General features: G+C 47.2%; 1 protein-coding gene across 1 annotated transcript in view; it reads right to left on the bottom strand.

Moving 5' to 3' along the window:
- LOC122386095 (glutamic acid-rich protein-like) overlaps window positions 1-24,102 on the bottom strand; it is a 36,414-nt gene that overhangs the window by 9,770 nt on the left and 2,542 nt on the right. The window contains exons 3-5 of the mRNA XM_043374918.1: window positions 23,768-23,931; window positions 22,638-22,831; window positions 829-862 (exon numbers count right to left, since the gene is read on the bottom strand). Coding sequence (XP_043230853.1) covers window positions 829-862; window positions 22,638-22,831; window positions 23,768-23,931 — 392 coding nt within the window. The remainder of the gene's footprint in view (window positions 1-828; window positions 863-22,637; window positions 22,832-23,767; window positions 23,932-24,102) is intronic.

Below are 24,102 nucleotides of genomic sequence, written 5' to 3'. Positions count from 1 at the left end.
CCTATGGTTTCCTATTACGCCGCATCGATTGGTGCCATCATAATTGACGTACCTTGGCTCAAAACTGAGATATTCACCAGAGAAAACCTAGTAACTCCATCGACTTTGGTTATTTGTCACTGAAGAACATGGTATGTGAAAATATGCTACTTACTAGGCTTTAGCTTGCCAAATCCTATCATCATTATACATATTTATTTAGAAAAAAAAAAACACTTGCTTTCTATGACATACTAGGCTGTTTCTTTCCAGCGTACCATTTATCTATTTATGTGGGCAGTGTCAGCATGACCATACATGGGTGATTGGACGGACCTAAGTGCTCTTCATTATTTAGGGGAATAACTACAATGCCTACTCTGATAACGGTCCCAGCTATACGTTAGTGGACATATTAATGATTACTAAGCTGGTTGTATAAACTTCTTTAACCCTATATCGGGCGTAGGGTCCTTTTCGCCCCCCCCCCCCCCCCCTCAGGTTTTCTTGTGCCATTGCCAAACACGGCAAGATATTACGCTCATACTTGTTGACTTTTCCTAAATATTCATTGCGCACATTTCGGCAAAAAAAAAATGCAGGGTCGTCAGGCCAGGTCACCGGAGCGGGTCTGTTGACCCCACCACAGAAAAGTTTGCAATCACGTCAGAGCTATGTAGAGTTTTTCACGGAGCGATCTCAGATAGGCAGGGGTTCAAGCAGTCCATATTAAAAGCTGAATAATCCCGTCATGCCAAATGTTATAATATTTCAAGATCAAGAGAAACGAGTTGATAGGATACGCAATATTCATTCGAAAGACGGAGTCACCGTATTAAATTCACTTACCGCAGCATCCTTGCGACTGCCGAACGAACGGTCCCTGGAACAACAGTAACAGCGTCAAACACGGATCGCTGCCGAGCGAACACATCGGGCCACCAGAACAGCGGGGCTGAGGCTTTAGGCGCAACCGTCTCATTTAGAGACGACATACCATCCACCCCTCCCCCCCCCCAGTTTTTAGCCGTCGTCGACGGGCCAAGAATCCCGACTGTGTCGAGTCAAAAGCGTGGCATGCCATGGCAATCCCTTTGTAATCCAGAATTGGAGGATCAAAAGCATGCGATAGCATGCTTTTGCATCCGGAAATTCCCATTGGTGGGTCGCTGAAGAAAAGTTCGGCCAAGCCTGTTTGTCAGTATGTGAGTGAGTATGTGAGTGAGTATGTGAGTTTGTCCAAGCCTTTTTGGACCTGGAGTCAAAATGGGTGGACCGATCGGGACGAAAGTGGGACCGTTCGACTCGTCTCCGGCGAGGTAAACTTTTGGTACTGGCCTCGGTTCGCTCAGTGCTTCGTGGCACATGCTATTCCGCTTCAAAGTTTCGGTGACACGAAATTTTTTGTCAAGGCTACAGGCAGCGGCGCCGCCACGCTTTTATGAGCACTACGTACGGGGACCCGCAGTTGCTACTGTACACGAACCCCAAGTCTAACCGTCTATCCTGTCCAATAACAACCGATAACATTGATATCGACTGCTGGTCCCTGTACAAGAGCAGCTGAGGTTTCCTGTGAGTACCCTCTGACAGCTTATCGTTGTTCCCTGTGAGGGTACTGGGACAATTTACTCAGGGTCGCTGTACAGTAGCAACTGCGGGTCCCTGTACAGTAGGTCTATTAAAAAAGTCCCCAGCACCAGTGGGCGCTGCCTTCGCTGAGCCGAACCCCCGTCTGCCCGTCCCATATCGCGCCAGGCTCAGGTCAGGTAGGGTCAGCGGGACCGCTCGGTCCGGCCCGCGGGCGGTGGACGGGCGGCCGGTAACGCTTTCCGCCAGCCAGCTGTAGAATCCAACAAACGAGACGGCCACCGCTCAGCGCAGCGAAACCGGTGTTAAAGAATGGCAGTAGATGTTCATGGCCACAATGATTATGAGATAGTCATTGTTAGCCCGTGCCCCACAGGAATGCCTAGACTCTCACGCCCTGTTGAAGGGGAAATGGGGATTGAGCATCATTCTTATAACTCAGCTTTGGGCATTTAGTTTTTCTCACAGACAATGACAATACAAAAACAATGTAATAAGACCAGACGTTTCGACAACAAAGTGCCTTCGTCAGTGGAAAACAAGATATAGGCTTTACATCGATAAAAATATAGAAGATAAAAAATATAAAAAATCTATATTTTTTAACGATGTAAAGCCTAAATCTTGTTTTCCACTGACGAAGGCACTTTGTTGTCGAAAGGTCTGGTCTTATTACATTGTTTTTGTATTGTCATTGTCTGTGAGAAAAACAAAATGTCTGACTCTTCTAATTTGGGCATTTAAGTGGTATTCGAAGTAGCGTCGAAAGCAGCAAAAAGAAGAAAAATACTTCAGCCAATTTTAGATCGGTTCAGAGCAAAAGGTCATGTCACCAGAGGTCTTCGATAGTAAAATTTTGCTTGGACAGGGTGCGTTGTGCGCACCGGTGCATTGGGTTTCCAATTTCCATGGAAACATCAACAGACTCGGAAGCTCGTAACACTAGCGTGGAGCCGAATTCATATTAACCGCCGCTACAATGCATGGCAGCGCAGCGCAGCGTGCTGCAGCGCGGGACCGTGAAACACCGCCCAGGGCTATCCATGTGTCAGAGCAATCCAACCCACGTGATGGGCTCGGCCCCAGCGGAGCATGAGGCTCAGGACTCCCCCCAGGCCCCCTGTCTCCCCCTAATTCCTGTCATCCTTCCCACTCTGAAATCGACCGAAAGAGCCTAACCTATTACCTAACACAACAAGCAGCTCGTTTACCGCTATGTCTGAATAATATTCAGACAGATTTAATCAAGGTCAACGGCTTAGCGCGTAAATAACAGCAACTGCCACCATCGGTATTATGAGAAAACCAATTGCTTTTCCACAAACACTAAAAGTTTTAAGCTAAACTTGCATGAAATTAATTTTACCAGTCTCGTGTTCCTCTTATCAAAACGCTTCGAATGAATCGAAAGTTGATCTTTAACCCTCGCCGGCACAGGCTATTTTGCATCCTTCGACGGCACAGGGGGGGGGGGGGTGGCACGACCCCCCTCGCGCTTGGCCCCTGATTGAGCTAGAGCTTCGCGGAAAAACGAGCGTGTTGCCCGTCACGAGAGGAAGCCGATGATACCCAATTTTAAGGTCCTAGGTCTTCGGGTGACCTTCCAAACTTCCAGGTCAGGTCAATGACCCAAAAATCGGGAAAATGGGGACCTGTTAGAAAGTCGCAAAGTGTGGCTGTTAGGGGGTTTTCCGGGGTGCTGATCACGAATATCGTGCTAGTTTTGATCAGAGATGATGTCTTTAAGCATTAAGACCAGGTCGGGTCAGGTCAGGTCAGGTCAACCGGTAGGGGTCACGACGGGTATTCGTAATACCTGTCATCCGCCTCTGCCAGCTTCGTAACATGTTACGAAGGCACCAAAACTACTTCGTAAATGTTCAAATGGTTGCTAAATTCGAATTCAGCTCCAAAAACTGGCGTAGAAACATGTAAAACTCGAAAAAGTGAACCGAGGTCACCAAAGGTCAATGACCTGACCTGACCTTCAGGTGATTCAGATGGCCAAAGGTCATTTGGGTCAGGGTCATGAAATTTTCAGGGTAGGTGTAAAATTTATCAATGCGAGGGTACTGAAAGTTTTGTCGCGATCGGCCGCTTTTTACGCGAGTTATTCGCGAAAAACCTTAGGGGGGGGGGGGTTGCATCAACCCTCCCTCCCTTTGCCGGCGAGGGATGTCATTTGAAGAAGTTGGCCTATGTTCAAAGACATGACCTGACCAGAAATGGTCATGATGGATAGCAGGATATTAGATCCGTATCGTGAAACTTTACAAACACTTTAGATGATTTCATAACTTAGGCATGCCTATCAAAAATATTCATTACATGGCTCATGTGTAAGCTGGGTGTGTGATCATGCTTACGAGTATGTTGAACGCAACGGATAATGTTCTGTTGGCCACAATTTCTATATTTAATTTATCCTCCCGGATTTCTTATTTTTATTTATGACACCTTGACGATGTCGAGAAAAAAAAACGCTTAGGAGATTTAACAGCCTGAGATACATTCAGTATAAGGAAGGGTCAAGGGTGCTAGATTCCTTCCGTCCTCGCTATCCTCAGGAAAAACCAATCCGCATCGCCCCTAGTCTTCATGCTTCCCTCTCTGGACTGGAGGTCACCCCACCAGCCAACCTGTAGTTGATGTCGGTTCCATTCCAAGACACATAACCCTCTTCGGGTGACCGTTGGGGAGACGGCTGGACCGCCCGACAGGGCAATCGTCCCACGGGAACAGTCACGCTTCCGGAGTCCGCAGATCACTGTCGCTGGGTCGCACAACCAAATTACTACACCAGAGCATAGTTATGTCATAGCTCTGTAAGGGCCTTCTCAGACCGAAAAAGATGGCTCCCAACAAAACAATTTTCTCATTCAGTATTGTATCTCATCAGGCACCACATGTTTCAGTGTTTATTATGCGTTCCGTCTAAAAAAAGCGCAGTTCAACTTTCTCCCATTGACTTTAGCGATCTCAAAATTGACCCGACCTTTCTGTCAGCAATGTCAAACTTGCAAAGTAAACGTTTCAAATACATATACTGTTGCCCATTGAAATCGCTGAAGGTTCTAAAGCGATCGGTTAGTCGATGTATTTAGATATGATGAGCACAGGAACTTTCCTTGAGGTAAGGTCACTTGACGTGACCTGGTGTTATGACCTTGAATTGAAAGACTTGGGCGGGAAAAATGGATAATTTGAAATCTTAAAATGTTAGATTTTAACAGCAATTGCAAACACTATCCCGGCCAAATAGTGAGTGAGAAGGGAGTGATTCCCCAACCCCATGTTTAGCTCCTATATTGAGCTAATTGCTAGAGCCTCGCGGAAAAAAAAACGAGCGCTTGCGTCGTTACGTGACGCAGCGACTGTCACCCCATTTTAAAATATCAGTGACCTCTTAGGGCAGGTCAAGGGCCCCAAGGCATTGGATCGGTTTTTGGTGAATAACTTCGCAAAAAAGGTCGCATTGTCGTCATTTCGATACAATCGTGTTTTCTTTTCTCAGACGCGTCGATTTATATGCTTTTTTGCTTAGGTGAAGCAATTTAGAATGTTTAGGTCAATGTCATGTTAGGGCAACACAGGTCACGAAGCTGTTGAAAGGAGGACATGCTGCATAACATTTGATTCGACCAGTCTTGCAGAGTCCATTGATGGCTGTCCCGACTGGCTAGCTCATTTTGATCGGGAGTTATTGACGAGCACTCCTATTGACGAGCACTCCGTCACGCAAGGTGAACAATGCAAAAGTGAAGCATTAAACCTTGCCAAGAATGTATGAAGTCACGATTTCATGTGCGTGAGGTATAGTTTTAGCTCATTTCCGACGCCAAATTAACAGTTTCCATATTTTCCCATTATGCTTATATGACACTAAGTGCATTACGGATTTGCATCATTTTATAACAGACAACCGTGCAGTCTGCAGAGGTTTACTTAAGACGTCATAGTTAAGTGACCTGACATGAAAACGTGGTTGATTTCAAATGATCCGGCTTGAATCAAATGTAAGGCATATGAAATGTCAGCCTTCTATCATCAGTGTGCTTTGAGCTACCGCAAAAAAAAAAAAATACATGGTGGCGGCACCCTCGGTGATTCTTCTCGGCCGGCGAGGGTTAAACCTCGCTTCGAATTATTGCAGATAATGATGCGACCGAAAACAAAGCATTCATCTGTGTCTAGAACGGCCGCTGACTTGTTGGACAAGATCCCCAATCTTAATTTGCAAGATGGGAATAAAATACTCGGCATATGATACATATATACCCCTCGATTTGCCCTCGCGCAAAGTCAATTCTAATCATCACTGTCGCTTTTTTATCCGAGATGATGTCGCCACTAAACTGGTTGTTTTGTTTGCTTGCTTGCGTTGAATGGTCATTACGGATTATTGAAGGATTATGATATAATAGGAATGGGGCAAGGGAGGATATGCACTGCAGTGCAGGTGTTTAATTTAGATCACAAAGGCATCGTTTCCGGCATCGTTTCCGGCGTCGTGCAGAGTCACTATCTTCCCCTCCTCTCACTCTGCACTGCGGCATCTCTGCGCCCCACACACGGCGTCCTCACTCCACGGCCGGCCGCCGCCAACAGACCCACTCGCCGCGCGGGCGCCGCGACCTGACCCGTGTCACTGCCGCGGCCTGCGCAATAGAGTCGGGGCTGGAATCCGGGGGTTCGGCCGGCCGGCCGCCTCTGGAGCGGGGGACTTTTTTAGTAGACCTACTGTACAGTAGGTCTATTAAAAAAGTCCCCAGCACCAGTGGGCGCTGCCTTCGCTGAGCCGAACCCCCGTCTGCCCGTCCCATATCGCGCCGGGCTAGGGTCAGGTAGGGTCAGCGGGACCGCTCGGTCCGGCCCGCGGGCGGTGGACGGGCGGCCGGTAACGCTTTCCGCCAGCCAGCTGTAGAATCCAACAAACGAGACGGCCACCGCTCAGCGCAGCGAAACCGGTGTTAAAGAATGGCAGTAGATGTTCATGGCCACAATGATTATGAGATAGTCATGTTAGCCCGTGCCCCACAGGAATGCCTAGACTCTCACGCCCTGTTGGAGGGGAAATGGAGATTGAGCATCATTCTTATAACTCAGCTTTGGACATTTAAGTGGTATTCGAAGTAGCGTCGAAAGTAGCAAAAAGAAGAAAAATACTTCAGCCAATTTTAGATCGGTTCAGAGCAAAAGGTCATGTCACCAGAGGTCATCGATGGTAAAATTTTGCTTGGACAGGATGCGTTGTGCGCACCGGTGCATTGGGTTTCCAATTTCCATGGAAACATCAACAGACTCGGAAGCTCGTAACGCTAGCGTGGAGCCGAATTCATATCAACCGCCGCTACAATGCATGGCAGTGCCGCGCAGCGTGCTGCAGCGCGGGGCCGTGAAACACCGCCCAGGGCTATCCATGTATCAGGGCAATCCAACCCACGTGATGGGCTCGGCCCCAGCGGAGCATGAGGCTCAGGACTCCCGCCCAGGCCCCCTGTCTCCCCCTAATTCCTGTCATCCTTCCCACTCTGAAATCGACCGAAAGAGCCTAACCTAACACAACAAGCAGCTCGTTTACCGCTATGTCTGAATAATATTGTCAGATTTAATTAAGGTCAACGGCTTAGCACGTAAATAACAGCAACTGCCACCATCGGTATTATGAGAAAACCAATTGCTTTTCCACAAACACTAAAAGTTTTAAGCTAAACCTGCATGAAATTAATTTTACCAGCCTCGTGTTCCTCCTATCAAAACGCTTCGAATGAATCAAAAGTTGATCTTTAAGCCTCACCGGCACAGGCCATTTTGCATCCTTCGACGGCACAAGGGGGGGGGGGGTTGGCACGACCCCCCCCCCTCGCGCTTGGCCCCTGAAATTGAGCTAGAGCTTCGCGGAAAAAAACGAGCGTGCTGCCCGTCACGAGATGAAGCCGATGATACCCAATTTTAAGGTCCTAGGTCATCGGGTGACCTTCCAGGTCAGGTCAAGACCCGAAAATCGGGAAAATGGGGACCTGTTAAAAAGTCGTAAAGTGTGGCTGCTATGGGGTTTTCCGGGGTGCTGAGCACGAATATCGTGCTAGTTTTGATCAGAGATGATGTCTTTAAGCATTTAGACCAGGTCGGGTCAGGTCAGGTCAGGTCAACCGGTAGGGGTCACGACGGGTATTCGTAATACCTGTCATCCGCCTCTGACAGCTTCGTAACATGTGTCGAAGGCACCAAAACTACTTCGTAAATGTTCAAATGGTTGCTAAATTCGAATTCAGCTCCAAAAACTGGCGTAGAAACATGTAAAACTCGAAAAAGTGAACCGAGGTCACCAAAGGTTATTTATGGTTATTTATCGACATTTATGGGCCTCCTGACAGGTATGGTTGCGGTTGGTGGCAGGCCGTAGCCAGGCGAAGTCAGCGAGGGGACCGGCCGTGCGCGGCTTTGTGCGCACGTTAAACTTTGGGCTCTAAATTCTGCCATAGAATCGGAATTGCGCGATCGGAGGGTAGAGGGCAGGGTCATCGCAACAAGCTTCGCTTAGCGGTGGCTCTGTCCTTGTGAATCCTTCCCATCAAAAGGTTCGGACAAAATTAAAAAAAAGGTCAATGACCTGACCTAACCTTCAGGTGATCTTGACACCCACCCTAATGCATCGGAGCAACATCAAATCACATGTTTGAACGCTTGAAACCACGAAAAGCTTGCAAACGCGCGGCTAATGCGAGCCGACATACGCCGAATCGCGATTCCGGCCAAACAAGGTCTCGGAAAAGAGGTCACAGGTCAAAGGTCATTTGGGTCAGGGTCATGAAATTTTCAGGGTAGGTGTAGGATTGATAAATGCGAGGGTACTGAAAGTTTCGTCGCGATCGGCCGCTTTTTACGCGAGTTATTCGCGAAAAACCTTGGGGGGGGGGGGGTTGGTTGCATCAACCCTCCCTCCCTGTGCCGTCGAGGGAGGTCATTTGAAGAATTTGGCCTATTTTCAAAGACATGACCTGACCAGAAATGGTCATGGTGGATAGCAGGATATTAGATCCGTATCGTGAAACTTTATAAACACTTTAGGTGATTTCATAACTTAAGCATGTCTATCAAAAATATTTATTACATGGCTCATGTGTAAGCTGGGTGTGTGATCATGCTTACGAGTATGTTGAACGCAACTGATAATGTTCTGTTGGCCACAATTTCTATGTTTAATTTATCCTCCCGGATTTCATATTTTTATTAATGGCACCTTGACGATGTCGAGAAAAAAACGCTTAGAAGATTTAACAGCCTGAGATACATTCAGTATAAGGTAGGGTCAAGGGTGCTAGATTCCTTCCGTCCTCGCTGTCCCCAGGAAAAACCAATCCGCATCGCCCCTAGTCTTCATGCTTCCCTCTCTGGACTGGAGGTCACCCCACCAGCCAACCTGTAGTTGATGTCGGTTCCATTCCAAGACACATAACCCTCTTCGGGTGACCGTTGCACAGTGTGGCCGAAAGCCAGATTAGCGCGAATTTAATCAAAAAACGAATTTTGGACTTTTGACTTTTTATAAATATCAGTCGATAGGAAATTGTCCAAAGTATGTAAATATCACAATACTTTGGTTCAATGTCTTCCTTTCGGTGTCCAAAAAGCTAGCTAAAGTGGACATACGCAATGCCGGTCCCGGCTGTGCTGAAATCGTCGAAAACCCGCGTCATGTTTACAACACATTTTGGCGTAATTGTCGGAAAGGTTTGGAAATAATTGGAGTGGCATATGACTACTGAGCCTATATTTGATAGTATACCCGAATTCTATAGGTATCCTTGGACTAACCGATGAGTTATGCTCATTTGAAAATGACCTTTTCAAACATCCCCTGAAAACACTGTCCATCTTAAAAACGTAGAGATATAAGAAAATGGCCAAAAAACTCCACGTCAAATCTACCATGAGAAGATTCGCCACACTTTTCTGGACATGACCCATTCAAGAAACCCTGCCCCAACTTGCCCCCCGGCCTTTGGCTCAGCTTTGAACGTATCGGGTTGGCCCGCCCGGGGAGGTCCGGCTACAGGGTGGGCGGGGCGGCGACTCCGTATACGTTACGCGGATGGCTCAAACGCTGTATTTCTGACTTGTTATATTGCAAAATACGGTCGCCAATGAATAAATCTTGACAATTTTTCAACCCTCGCCCATATAGGGGGTGAGGGTGGGGGTCGAAAGGACCCCTCTCGGTTTCTCGCAAAAAGCTCATGTAAAAAGCGGCCGATCGCGACGAAACTTTTAGTACCCTCGAGTTTATCAATTTTACACCTACCCATTAAATTTCACGACCCTGACCCCAATGACCTTTGACCTGTGACCTATTTCTCGAGACCATGTTTGGCCTGAAGCGCGATTGGGCGTATGTTTGCTTGCATTAGCCGCGCGTTTGCAGTCTTTTCGTGGTTTCAAGCGTCTAAACATGTGATATTATGATGTTGGTCCCATGCATTATGGTCGGTGTCAAGATCACTTGAAGGTCAGGTCAGTTCAATGACTTTTGATGACTTTGGTTCACCTTTTTTAGTTTTACATGCTTCCAGGCTAGTTTTTGGAGCTGATTTCGAATTTAGTAACCATTTGAACATTTAGGAAGAAGTTTTGGTGCCTTCGTAACGTGCAACGAAGCTGTCACTGGCGGTTGACACCTATTAATTATGAATACCCGGCAGGACTGGTTGGCCTGACCTGACCCGACCTACGTTCGCGGCTAGCAAAACACCAATACGGGCGAGGGTTAGTGACATGAAGGTGCTTATGGTGTAAGTCTTTGTTTTTACTCCCATTGCTGAGGTTCAGTTTTATCGGTGCGTGTATTTCAGCAACCATCTACCGATTCATGTGCTTCACCAGGAACATTCACACAGAAACATAATTAGATGTTGATTTTTTTTTCAAGCAAACTTTGGACAATCATAAGAATTTACCAGAGAAATGATGGGAATTTCGTAAACGATTCCTCCTCCTAACATGCCCATCATTGCTGGGACCCACAATTTTATGCCTCTTATTTGCGGTTAAATTCCAGGATTTCGTAATCAGAGTCGGAGTCGTTCGGAGTCAACAGTTCTGACCCTGCAGTCAGATTCGGAATCGGAATCGATTTTGGAATCCGGACCAAGACTCGTAGCCTGAGTCACCGAAAATCCATCGACTGCGTGGACTTGCCATGGCTGCGGAGTCAGAGTCCGAGTCGATCGTATAAGTCGACAGTTTTGCCCGGAGTCAGAGTTGAAATTGACTTTTGAAAGCCGTAGTCGGAGTCGGAGTAACTCCATCGACTTCACAGCCCTGGCCTGGTAAGCACATCACCCGTCGTAAGCTAGTTCTCCTTACTTTTAGAGGCGGAACTATGCCATTATTTGTCAGCAAGCATTTATAATGCATCGTAAAAGGTCTCACATAGGTTTAAGTGTCAATTTTGAAACCAGGGAACCATTTTCAACGGATCCGAGCAGCGCTGGGATTTAATTCGCGCTAAACTGGTGTTTGGCCACACTGTGCGTTGGGGAGACGGCTGGACCGCCCGACAGGGCAATCGTCCCACGGGAACAGTCACGCAAGGCCATCTATAGAGTCAGTCACGCTTCCGGAGTCCGCAGATCACTGTCGGTGGCTCGCACAACCAAATTACTACATCAGAGCATAGTTATGTCATAGCTCTGCGAGGGCCTTCTCAGACCGAAAAAGATTGCTCCCAACAAAACAAACAATTTTCTCATTCAGTATTGTATCTCATCAGGCACCGCATGTTTTCAGAGTGTTTATTATGCGTTCCGTCCGAAAAAAGCGCAGTTCAACTTTCTCCCATTGACTTTAGCGATCTCAAAATTGACCCGACCTTTCTGTCAGCAATGTCAAACTTGCAAAGTAAACGTTTCAAATACATATACTGTTGCCCATTGAAATCACTGAAGGTTCTAAAGCGATCGGTTAGTCGATGTATTTAGATATGATGAGCACAGGAACTTTCCTTGAGGTAAGGTCACTTGACGTGACCTGGTGTTATGACCTTGAATTGAAAGACTTGGGCGGGAAAAATGGATCATTTGAAATCTTAAAATGTTAGATTTTAACAATAATTGCAAACACTATCCCGGCCAAATAGGGGAAAGTGGGTGTATTGCGCCCTCCTAACCAATTGCGCCCACCAACATTCCCACGAATTCAATGGCATGTTTGCAGAGCTGGGCAAGTGCGTTCCTTTAGTGCGTTCCTGCGTTCTTCCGTACGTACGCACCGCCCTTTTTAGGAACGCAAGAACGCAGGAACGCAAAATTTTTCAAAGGAACGCAAGTAAGAGGAACGCACCACCCGAAATTTCGAAGCGTTCCTGCGTTCTTGCGGAACCACCCGAAAAATTATATTGCTGCCAATGAACTCTGTGTCAAATGTTTGAATCTCGAGTACGTGTGTTTGCCGGTAGAGGCGCCACTTGTCGGTCGAATCGAGGAAGGCTTGCTTAGATTTAGTGGTGATGTTTACTATTCGATTCGGATTCAGGCATTAAAGGGACCCTCCCACCTTAACATTAGATTTGAGTTGAGATAGCCAAAATGGGGTCCCTGGCTCACAATTACCGGTTTCGGCACTCACAACATCGAGAAATGCCTTAAATCGGAAATATTGAATTTCAAAATTGCAGAATTTTGATTCAGAGGGGCTAATGCTTAGGAATACCCCTCTGAATGTGTGACGTCAGCGCAAATATCTAACGATTTTTAAATGTTTGACTAAAACGTTTTGTAGCACGCGGTGGTATATGCTATTTGCGCGCAACAACTGCCGCAAACGCCGCACTTCTAAAATAAAGTCGCTAGAAACAGCGGAGATCCCAAAAAAAGTAAACAAAAGTAAAAGTCTAATATCTTGAAAACCGGTGAATATTTTTCGGTGAAATTTGGTAGATATTCGTTTTCGCTCTTTCTGAACCGAGCGACATCACTTTCATGCCAATTCATAAACTTTTTTGAAGGTGGGAGGGTCCCTTTAAATGTGTAAATATTTTTAGTGGTGATGTTTACTATTCCATTCAGTTTCAGGCATTAAATGTGTAAAGTAAATATGATAACTTTTACTAAGATACATCTTTTAACTTAACTATTAATTTTAAGCAGGTCGTATTTTTGTTGAAAACCCTACGGATGATATTGGTAAAACGTATTTCAGATATTCGATTCGGAAAAGAGATGTCGAGTTGCTTTTCTGCCCCACGTCGCCATTCTGGGTATTCTGTGATCGATTCGCCCCGTGTTTGGTTGGGCCCGCGCCGCGTGGTTCGGCGGTATTTTTGAGGGAGGAACGCAGGAACGCAGGAACTCTAACGCGCCGAGCGAAAAAAATTTGAGGAACGCTATTCCAGGAACGCACTAACCGCGGCCGGAGGAACGCAGGAACGCTAACGCACTACCGAAAATCGAGGAACGCGCCCAGCTCTGCATGTTTGTAATATTATGTTCGAAAACAATATTTTCACCACCGGATAGTTCATTTTATGGCCCAAGCTCTCCGACGAAGCCAATCAGCAGGGCTTATTGCGCCATCAAAGATATTACGGCGTTTTCTTAACTTTTTTGCAGTATTTTGAACCGTTGGCTATAAAATTATGTGATACGTATGTGATTTTCAGAGTGATATCTAGAAAGAAAACTCCTTTTTTCATTATATTTCACTTAAACAGTAAACTTCCTTCAGCATATTTATGATAACTTCCACGCTTTTATTAAAAAATATCTCAATTTTAATTGCGCCCATGGCAATTGCGCCATGGGGGCGCAAATAGAATAATGGTGTAGCTATTGTATCACGACAGTATGAATGCATCATTAACTGATTGCAATAAAGAAGGAGTTTAATGCCACGCAGGGGAGCAGCTCGCTGTCGCCAGTCCGCAAATTATTTCTCTCGTCAAACTTATAGTGCTGAGCTGCCATTTAGGCTGCGAACTTGTGGGGTAATTGATAAAATACGGCATTTTGAACATGAACTCAGGCGTGAGAGGTGACAGCTGTGATAAAAAGTAAAAACTGATGTTAATAAGTTGTCGAAACGATAAAAATTATTAATTTTGAGAGAAACGATTGAAAATTTAACCGTATAGGCGCATACTTTCACATATGTCTAGTCGGTTACATAAAACGTTTTCATTGCACTTTTACAGACATACGGACACATGTAAAGTTATTTACCTGGGCAAAAAATATCGCGAATTATATCTACATTTATTATTTATCCAGCCTGATTAACATTATAAATGTTTAAGTAAGCCGCAATGACATTACACTGCCGGGGTGTATGCATTCTGTCTCTTTCGCTTAGCCATGTTTAAGTATAGGGCGCAATTGGATTCTAATTGCGCCATCCCCCTGGCGCAATTTACAGCAGTTGTTGGTAAATGCGCCCTTTTGCATGTTTCTGAAAAAGCAGCTGTCGGAAGCAAACGAAACATTCTTAATTGATCGGGAGGCTCTTAAATCGTAGCTTATGAGTTCCTCTTTGAAGTGGTTACCAGTGCATGCTTATATCTCCAGCGGTTTTCTTACAATTAGCGTTTTTCCTTAAGGTGGCGCAATTCACCCTCCTTCCCCTAGTGAGTGAGAAAGGAGCGATTCCCCATCCCCATGTTTAGCTCCTATAATCGAGCTAATTGCTAGAGCCTCGCGGAAAAAAACGAACGCTTGCGTCGTTACGTGACGCAGCGACTGTCACCCCATTTTAAAATATCAGGACCTCTTAGGGCAGGTCAAGGGCCCCAAGGCATTGGATCGGTTTTTGGTGAATAACTTCGCAAAAAAAGGTCGCATTATCGTCATTTCGATACAATCGTGTTTTCTCTTCAGTGTTCTCAGACGCGTCGATTTATATGCTTTTTTGCTTAGGTGAAGCAATTTAGGATGTTTAGGTCAATGTCATGTTAGGGCAACACAGGTCACGAAGCTGTTGAAAGGAGGACATGTTGCATAACATTTGATTCGGTAAGTCTTGCAGAGTCCATTGATGGCTGTCCCGACTGGCTAGCTCATTTTGATCGGGAGTTGTTGACGAAGCACTCCTATTGACGAGCACTCCGACACGCAAGGTGAACAATGCAAAAGTGAAGCATTATACCTTGCCAAGAATGTATGAAGTCACGATTTCATGTACGTGAGGTATAACTAGTTTTAGATCATTTCCGACGCCAAATTAACATTTTCCATATTTTCGCATTATGCTTTTATCATGACACTAAGTGCATTATGGAGTTGCATCATTTTATAACCGACAACCGTGCAGTCTGCAGAGGTTTACTTAAGACGTCATAGTTAAGTGACCTGACATGAAAACGTGGTTGATTTCAAATGATCCGGCTTGAATCAAATGTAAGGCATATGAAATGTCAGCCTTCTATCATCAGTGTGCTTTGAGCTACCGCAAAAAAAAAATACATAGTGGCGGCATCCACCCATTCTTCTCGGCCGGCGAGGGTTAAACCTCGCTTCGAATTATTGCAGATAATGATGCGACCGAAAACAAAGCATTTATCTGTGTCTAGAACGGCCGCTGACTTGTTGGACAAGATCCCCAATCTTTTGCTAGATGGGAATAAAATACTCGGCATATGATACATCTATACCCCTCGATTTGCCCTCGCGCAAAGTCAATTCTAATCATCACTGTCGCTTTTTTATCCGAGATGATGTCGCCACTAAACGGGTTGTTTCGTTTGCTTGCTTGCGTTGAATGGTCATTACGGATTATTGAAGGATTATGATATAATAGGAATGGGGCAAGGGAGGATATGCACTACAGTGCAGGTGTTTAATTTAGATCACAAAGGCATCGTTTCCGGCATCGTGCAGAGTCACTATCTTCCCCTCCTCTGCACTGCGGCATCTCTGCGCCCCACACACGGCGTCCTCACTCCACGGCCGGCCGCCGCCAACTGACCCACTCGCCGGGCGCCGCGACCTGACCCGTGTCACTGCCGCGGCCTGCGCAATAGAGTCGGGGCTGGAATCCGGGGGTTCGGCCGGCCGGCCGCCTCTGGAGCGGGGGACTTTTTTAGTAGACCTACTGTACACCCGCATGCAGGTTAGTGGTAGGCTCAGGCACGATACCCAGGGTGGGATGAAAATTTTCCCAAGTTCCAACGTGCCTATTTATAACATCACCAAAACCTGAAAACTCTCCGGATTCGTCCCACTGATTGTCGAGAAGTCAACATTTTCATTAAAAATAATACAAAATGAGTAAAACAAATGATCTAATAAACACCCAGCTGACCAAGGGAAAGACGGCTGTCCCTGCCGTCCCTCCCTTGGCTTCGAACCGATTGCAGTCTGCAGAATGATGTATGTAGTTACAGTTGCACTTACACTATGGGGGCCTGGGGCAGAAGCATGCCTTTCCAGCCGGCGAGTTTGTGATGGTGAAAATTTTCTTCGGGACCACCTTCATAAATAGCAATTTCGACGGTTATTTGAAAACATTTGTACAACTATTCTGTAGTCAGATTAATCCGAAGTCCTTCTTAATCCTTTTGTCTGTTTAGTCGAAATGGCTTGAATACAATAAACAAAACAAAGCAACTAACAGATTCAGACTCTGTATTTTCATGTTACCTATAGGGGAGAGTGGGGCAATGGCGACACCATAAGCATTTTGCTCAATAGCTTAGCTATTTGAAGCTATTTTATGGTGATTTTGACTGTGGTTATAGCCAAAGGAATAGGCTTTCAGATAGCACCCAGTTTTAGTATCTCAGATCACTGATGACAGATTCAGAGCCTACGCAAAAATGTGGTGAAAAATGGAGGTGCAAAAAAGCGAGGGGTAATGCCGGCCACTAAGTGCAATAGCACAAAAGTCGAAATATCGTCACTGGTATTCATCCTTAAACCGTTCTTTCGATGGAAATTTAAGTGAGAATTAAGAAACGACAACTGTATTCAGCAGTTAACAGTACACTGCACTGCAACACAACACTGCACTCGCTGCAACACAACAGCGCGGCGCCAACAGAGCAGCAAACTAACACAACCGTAAACACAGCCGTAAACACAGCAACCCGAAACGTTGAGCTTTAACGACAGAAGTCGCAAACAAAATCGCGTAGAGTCATTCCGGACACGTGTCCGGTATTACCCCGAGGTCAGCTTTATTTTAAGAAAGCAGGCAGCAGTCAAAGGCATTGCGCCGCAAACGCCTCACATCCAGCAGTCGCCTAAGAAAGGCTTAATTAAAGGTCATTGCAAAGCAGCACTTCTGAAAATGCGTTAACACATTTCACAGTCAGCAAATAGATGCAACAAAAATTAAAAATCAGATACGAAAAACACATTTAACGCTGTAAAAATGAAAATAATGGAGCTACCGTGACAAACTTGCACCACGTGCTAGAATGGCGCTCAACTAAAATGTAAACAACATCAGCTGATTAGTGATGGACAAAGTACTCACTAGAGATGGGTGGCCGGCATTACCCACCGTCCGCCATTGCCCCACTCTCCCCTACACTGCCTTTCTGAAGTTGTAAGACTCCTAATGGATACTAGGTCCTGCAAGGTTCATTTCCCTGTGAAAGCTCCTCTGGGAGTGAGGGCGTTGCGAGGTTGCGACATCTGAAGACCGTGCAGAGGTTCACTTTTGACTTCATAGGTCAGTGACCTGATCTGACCCGAAAATGCGGTTGGTGTCAACAGATCCGGCTTGATTCAAAGGTCAGGTATGCCTAGCTTCAGTTCTTTATCACCGGCGTGTTCGGAGCTATCGCGATCGCGAAAAAAAAAACTATGGAGGGGCGGCACCCACCTCCCCCCCTCGGCCGGCGAGGGTTAAAGGAAGACTGCCACCTTCAAAAAGTTTTCTCAGATCGGCCTATGATTTATTCCCTGGACAAAACAAAATTTTAGAATTCACCTGACAAAGTATCATCACGTGAATCACGAAAAAAATTGTCGATTATCATACAATTATCAATCGGTTAATGTCTAGCGACAATGTTTACACATCACTAGACTTCAAGGTCATAAGATTATTACATTTTATTTGAAAAAGTAAGGTATTTTATTATTTACTAATATATGATTTCATAAGAAATTGGCCATGTTTAATTTATTTTGCATTTAAGTTCGTAAAACATTTAAAAATCATGGCTCATTTGGAATGGGTCTGGCCCATGTTAAACCCCATTTCCCACACTTTTTGGAAAAAATGAACTACTGAATATATGAGTTTAACTTTTATTTTGACACTCCAAAATTCTTCTCTGATCTCGAAACAATCAAAGTTTTGACATATATTTACCAAAAGATAAGAAAATTCATGTTTCAAAGTTATCGATAAACAGTAGAGATGTCGGTTTTCTTGGACTAAAAAAATGGCATCAAACTGAACTTTGGTCTCCGATTTCTCGCAAACGGGTTCGAATTTCGGAAAACCGACTTCAGTCTGGGACATAGGTGGCTCAGCTCTAGTGAAAACCGTTTTGTGGAAAAAAGGTGGCAGTCTACCTTTAAGGCTCTCAGAGACCAGTACAGGGCCTGCAAAGGGCAGTTTGAGACGTTTAGATGCCGACTTGGGCCATCAGAGGCTAATGTGGGTCCTTACAGGCCATCATGGGCCCTCAGAGGTCAGTGTGGGACCCTAAAATACCTGCATGGGCTTACCGGCATGGGAAAATACCGGCACGGGATCTGAGGGCCCGCAGTGCGGGGCCCTCAGATCCCATGCCTCAGATCCCATGCTCAGAGGCACCTAAAGGTTAGTCTTGGGACCCCAGAGACAGAAATGATGTCACCAGAGGCCGTAGTGAGGCCCTCAGACGCCGGCTGGGCCCTTGAGGCCGGTTTAGGGGCCCTCAAATGCCAGTGGAGGGCCCTCAGAGGTCAATGTGGGTTCTCATCCCTCAATGTGGGCGCTTGACCGCCACTGAAGGGCCCTCCGAGATCAGTGTAGGACCCTCAAAGACTGGTATGGGAGCTGTTAATAGCTGGCGTGGGTTTCTTGAGCCTCGTGACAATCGAATAAGGGCCAGAGCCCCATACACCCATGGGGGCCCTGCCCATTGGTTGTTTGGGGGGGGGGGGGCAAATGATATGATGGCCCCCTGATTAGCCTTTGGAGGGGGGAAGGGCATGGTCCTGATCCCCCCTCTGCGACCGCCACTGCACTGAAAGTGCGAAGGGGGAGGGGCAGATACCCACAGACATTGCTGGCCCCCGGCCTGTTTGAACCGAGGCAGGGGGCACGGTCACCCTGGCCCCCAGCTACTACGCCTGTGACGAACTATGCCGACTCCAAGCAGATCCGGTCAAGCGTTGGTCGTTTGTATACGCATTCTCCTGCACCTTACTACACCTTTTTGCATTTGAAATCAACCATTCGCCATAACTGTTTGAGGAGCCATTTCGACAATCGGCATTGAGCACAACTATTCCGGCGTGGTGTGTTTCATTTCAGCCATTCAGCAAAACAGATTGAACACTGAAATGAGCGATCTGCAAAACAGTTTAACAGTTCGCCAGACTTCGGCATAGATGGAGCCAGCTCGGCATATGACGAATACTTTCGACCATTGACGATTTGTTTTGCCCAATGTTGAACCATTCGATCAATGTCGAGTTGTAGAGGAAGATCGCCGAATAGTTTTGCCCAATGGTGATTTTTTGTGACCAACTGCCCATTTGTAGCGCCACCTATATGGCGAATGTGTACAAATGTTTTGCCCAATGGTCAAAAGCTAACGCAAAAAGGTGTAGTATTGTCTTATTCCTTTTCAGTGCCCGCTCATGTCCCGCGTCTCGTATTCAACAAAATGCTGCCACCAGGACTCACAGTTTTGTCTCTGATATGGTTTCCTTCATTGAGTGAAGGAAATTGCGGTCAATAACGCTGTAGAACCAAAAGGGAATCTTGGTTGGGAAAAGGCAGGTTGAATAGTCGTCAAGTTCTGGTGTTTAGGGTACCGGGTGGTAGGTACTTACAGACAGACACTAAAGTCAGCAAAAAGTGGGGGGCCAGTTAACATTGCTGCCCCCCCCCACCTCCGAAAGGGGGGGCATGCCCCCCCCCCCGCCCCCCCTGTTCCTACGCCTATGGTCAACGGACGCGTCGAAATAAACAACTTCTAGCACTCCACTCTTCTACTCTGCAGATCTGAGATCACTACCACCTTGCTGACCTTGCTACCACCCAAGCCCTATATCATTATGAGCAACCAATCACTCACAAAAGGCCTCTACACCAAGGCCCTAATATATAATACTGAACGAGGCCGGTGTAAATAAATTTTCAAGACCGAGGTCCTTACTGGATTTTTGAACGAGGCCGAAGGCCGAGTTCAAAAATCAGTAAGGACTGAGGTCTTGAAAATTTATCACCGGCCGAGTTTGGTATGTATTTTACTGTATGCCAACGATAAAATAATTGTCTAGACCGAAGCTCTTAGCCGTTTTTTGAACGAGGCCATCCCAAAATGTTGACTTGGTAATTCGTTTTTGACCGTGGTCACTTTGCTTACACCAGTTATTACCACACCCCTCAGGCTAATGTATTTGAATAGGCCAGGCATACAGTAAAACTCTACACCACGCTCGGCGCTTGCTCGGCGCGGTTCATTCCCATGGTTGAGCCCAAGTTGAGCCCTTTAGACTCTTTAGTGCCCTGGTTGAGCCAAGCCGCCAAGCTTCCTAGTTGTTATTGCAACAAGAGCGTACCTTATTTTTTAGCAGTTCAAAATGACAAATGTAATTTTGGTATGTCAAAACTGGTCAAAACAAACTGAAGTTTGGTGACTTTTTTCGATTAAAAAACTTTTCAAAAAAACGTAATTAGAAACTTTTTTAAATAAATTAACTATTTTTCACATTTTGAGCAGTACGTACTGTATGTAGTGGACTTCCAAGTCAAAAATTGCACTACGTACAGTGTACGTACTGTACGTAGTGGTGGCGGCGCCCCTGGCTACAGGTCAACCCGAGGTCACGGACAAAGCCACACTGGCGGGACACATCGGTAACACCTTGAACCAGTTTCCAGGGGGGTCACCGTCTGCGAGGGGTGCAGGCTGCACGTGCTGGGGGCGGAAAACCGTTTTGACATGAGGTCCTCTGGCTCAAAGAAATTTTGAGCTATCAACCTCAAAATCGGTTCAATGGTAGTCTCAGGCAAGGCCTCCAAAATAGTGCACATTTGGTTGAGCTAAACTCTGTGGTGCATGAGCTAGGTACGTGCAAGCCGATTGCACCCCTTCGTGCGTTGCCACGCCTGCAGGGTAAACGGCCGCTCTAACTGGTTCAAAACTTGCAGGTCATAAGAAGAATACATTGAGTCGTAACATTCCGGCGAGATAATATCCCAGGGGTGCAAGCTGCGCGTGCGGGGGGCGGATAACGGTTTTGACTAGGGATCCTCTGATCCCGGGAAACGTCGATCTAGCGACACAAAAGTCGGTACACTGATAGAACTAGACACACGCTACATGATGTTATGAAAATGACTGCACTGGGGTGCCTGGGACATGAACTATGCACGTGCAGTTAATTCATACCATACTGTAGGAAGATATCCGCACCAATCTCACGTGCTTCGAAGCATTTTTGGGATGTTTCGTTTGGTTTCAGGTTCAGTCCAAGCTCAGTCTGGGTTTCGGTGGTTTGGCCCGGTGTGTGCCCTCAGTACCGTTCCTCCAATTCTGGCCCAAGGCAACGCAAGAGCGCTGCCGGCATCTAGTTAGTCCAGAATTGGAGGATCAAAAACATGCGATAGCATGCTTTTGCATCCGGAAATTCCCATTGGTGGGTCGCTGAAAAAAAGTTCGGCTGAACCAAGGGCTGAACCTGTTTGTCAGTGAGTATGTGAGTGAGTTTGTCCAAGCTTTTTTGGACCTGGAGTCAAAATGGGTGGACCGATCGGGACGAAAGTGGGACCGTTTGATTCGTCTCCGGCGAGGTAAACTTTTGGTGCTGGCCTCGGTTCGCTCGGTGCTTCGTGGCACATGCTATTCCGCTTCAAAGTTTCGGTGACACGAAATTTTTTGTCAAGGCTACAGGTCAACCCGAGGTCACGGGCAAAGCCATACTGGCGGGACACATCGGTAACACCTTGAACCAGTTTCCAGGGGGGTCACCGTCTGCGAGGGGTGCAGGCTGCACGTGCTGGGGTCGGAAAACCGTTTTGACGTGAGGTCCTCTGGCTCAAAGAAATTTTAAGCTATCAACCTCAAAATCGGTATAATCAACCTCAAATAGTAATAATGCATTAGTATTCCTTACTTATAGCTCACTACAATATAGCGGTTCGGAAACGTTACCTACCTAATTCCGAGAAGAACAAAGTGCTGAGCAAAACGACCATTGGGACTAAAAGTAGCGAACCTACACTGCAGAAATGCTGATACTCGAGTGGAGGAAACCATAGTCACCACTCCACCTTGGCGCCCATACCAATACCACAGCGCAACCAGCTACAGTTAATCAGCGGCTAATAACCCTGCTTACGATACGTGCTCCGGTCGGAAATAAAGTTTTTTATCATTGCCGCAGTAATCGTACTCACCTTAAACTCACCAGAGAACACTTGCGCCTTATAATCACACTATGGTGCTTTAGATATGTTCAACAAAAGATAAAAAACAACCTCCAAAAATTAGAAAAGTAATACCACCCAGCTACCAATATTGTAATTTATCAGCAGTGCAGTGCGTCTCTCGCTACAACACTGCACGTCTTATAAACTAGCAACAGCCGCGATTTAGAGGACTACCTAATAAAACCAAGCATCTAAGACAGTAGAACTATATTGAACAGCAAACTAACACGATGAGATATTTTCCTTGATATTGGGGCAATGATGTGGAAAATGAAAATAATGGAAAGATTATACGTCACGTCAAAGGACACCGTAATCAAATATACTCCTTTGAATTACTATAAGGCTGCGCTTTAGCTCCAATCCTGGTGTCGGCCGACCCCCGAGGTCTGACCACTCTGCTGTAACCCCTCCCCCTACCCCGTCCCGCGGCCACCCCTGCCTGGAGCCGGCCCGCCTGGCGCCATTACCTGGAGTCGTCGTGCTGGCGGCGGGGCGGTCCGCCGCCGCGCGGCACATAGCCCGTGCCGCGGCGGGGCGCGTAGCCGCGCGCGCGGAACGGACGCCGCGTCGGCGCGTGGTAGTCGTCGCGCGGCCGTCGGTCGGCGTAGTCGTCCCGGCGGTTGTAGAGGTAGTCGGCGTGCCGGCTACGGGTCGAGCTCGACTGCAGACAGGCAGGGCGGCACGGCGGCGGCCGCGGTCAGCGCGGCACGGCGGCGGCCCCCTCCCGGCCGGCCCGGCCCGGCACAGCCGGCGGCGCCGGGCCGGCGCGGGGGCACCACTCTCAAACGGCCGCCGCCCGTGGTAGCTCTCAGCTTGTCAGACCCTTGTAGGGCTGCCGCCGCTGGTGCGAGCGAGCGCACAAAGCTCCATATCAACGGGCGGACAACGTGTCACATGATCAGGGCTACTAGGGCGTCTTCAACCACAACCAAGAAACGATGGTATTGGATACAAAAACAGATACTTGGTAGAAGGTTTACAAATGCGTCCTCAAGCGCACAAGATATAAGGAAGCATTCATTTCTGTCGTTTGTTACGATCCGCTGTAAGAAAGTATGCCAGTTAGATGTCTTCCAACGTAAAATGTGCTGAGAACATATTCTTTTTGTGTCTCCTTTACAACACACCGTTCTTTATTCTCCTTGATCAGCTTTTGGACCGCAAATGCATGCCCTGCGCATCAAATGCAACATTTTGAACAGGGTTTGACGCGGATGAGAGAAATCATATCCGTCGGTGTTGGTGACTTTTTGCCAGCCAATAAGATTATCTCAATCAAACAAGTCACAACTCAGGTCGTCAGCATGTCAGGAGTGTCAAACAATCATATGTTCACCATCTCGGTCTGTCCTCTCTCTTTCTCGGCCTCACCGCGCGAGCCACCTCTTCGGTACCTGCCTGTCTGTCTGTCTGACTTCCTTCCGGTCCGAGCTCCGCCGCCATCCTGTCTGTGTCCGCCTCAGCTCTGCGCCGTGTCGGGCCCCAGCCATCAACGCTTCGCCTCGGCCAGCCTCCTCTTCACCGTGCAGCCGCCTGATGCCGGAGCTCCTTCCCCCCCCCCCGGCCCGCCCGCCCGTCCCCACCCGGCCGTACTCACGCGATCCCGGTCATACAGGTCGTCCCTGGGCCGCTTGTAGGGGGGCTCGCCGGCGGCCGAGTAGTGGTCGCTGGGCCGCCGCACGCCGCCGGCGGTGCCGCCGCTCGAGATCAGCGTGTCCACCAGCTTCTGGGCGATCTCCAGACGCTCCCGGTGGGAGCCGCCTGCAACGGCGACCGCGCCACAGCCGTAAATAGCCAGCAGATAACGACCGAGAGAAAACACACAGATACGGGTCACCGAGATACTTTCCTCAATGACTATTGTCTCAGCTGTTAACATGAGCCAACTTATTGATCTAAAAGGAATAGCTTGGATCAAAGGCATCATAAGTG

The sequence above is a fragment of the Amphibalanus amphitrite genome, unplaced genomic scaffold (assembly GCF_019059575.1).
Source record: "Amphibalanus amphitrite isolate SeventyFive unplaced genomic scaffold, NRLGWU_Aamphi_draft 000240F_arrow, whole genome shotgun sequence".
In the NCBI taxonomy this organism is placed as follows: Eukaryota; Metazoa; Arthropoda; class Thecostraca; order Balanomorpha; family Balanidae; genus Amphibalanus; species Amphibalanus amphitrite.
The sequence above is the reverse complement of the archived record's forward strand: the minus strand, read 5'-3'. Positions and strand labels throughout refer to the sequence as shown.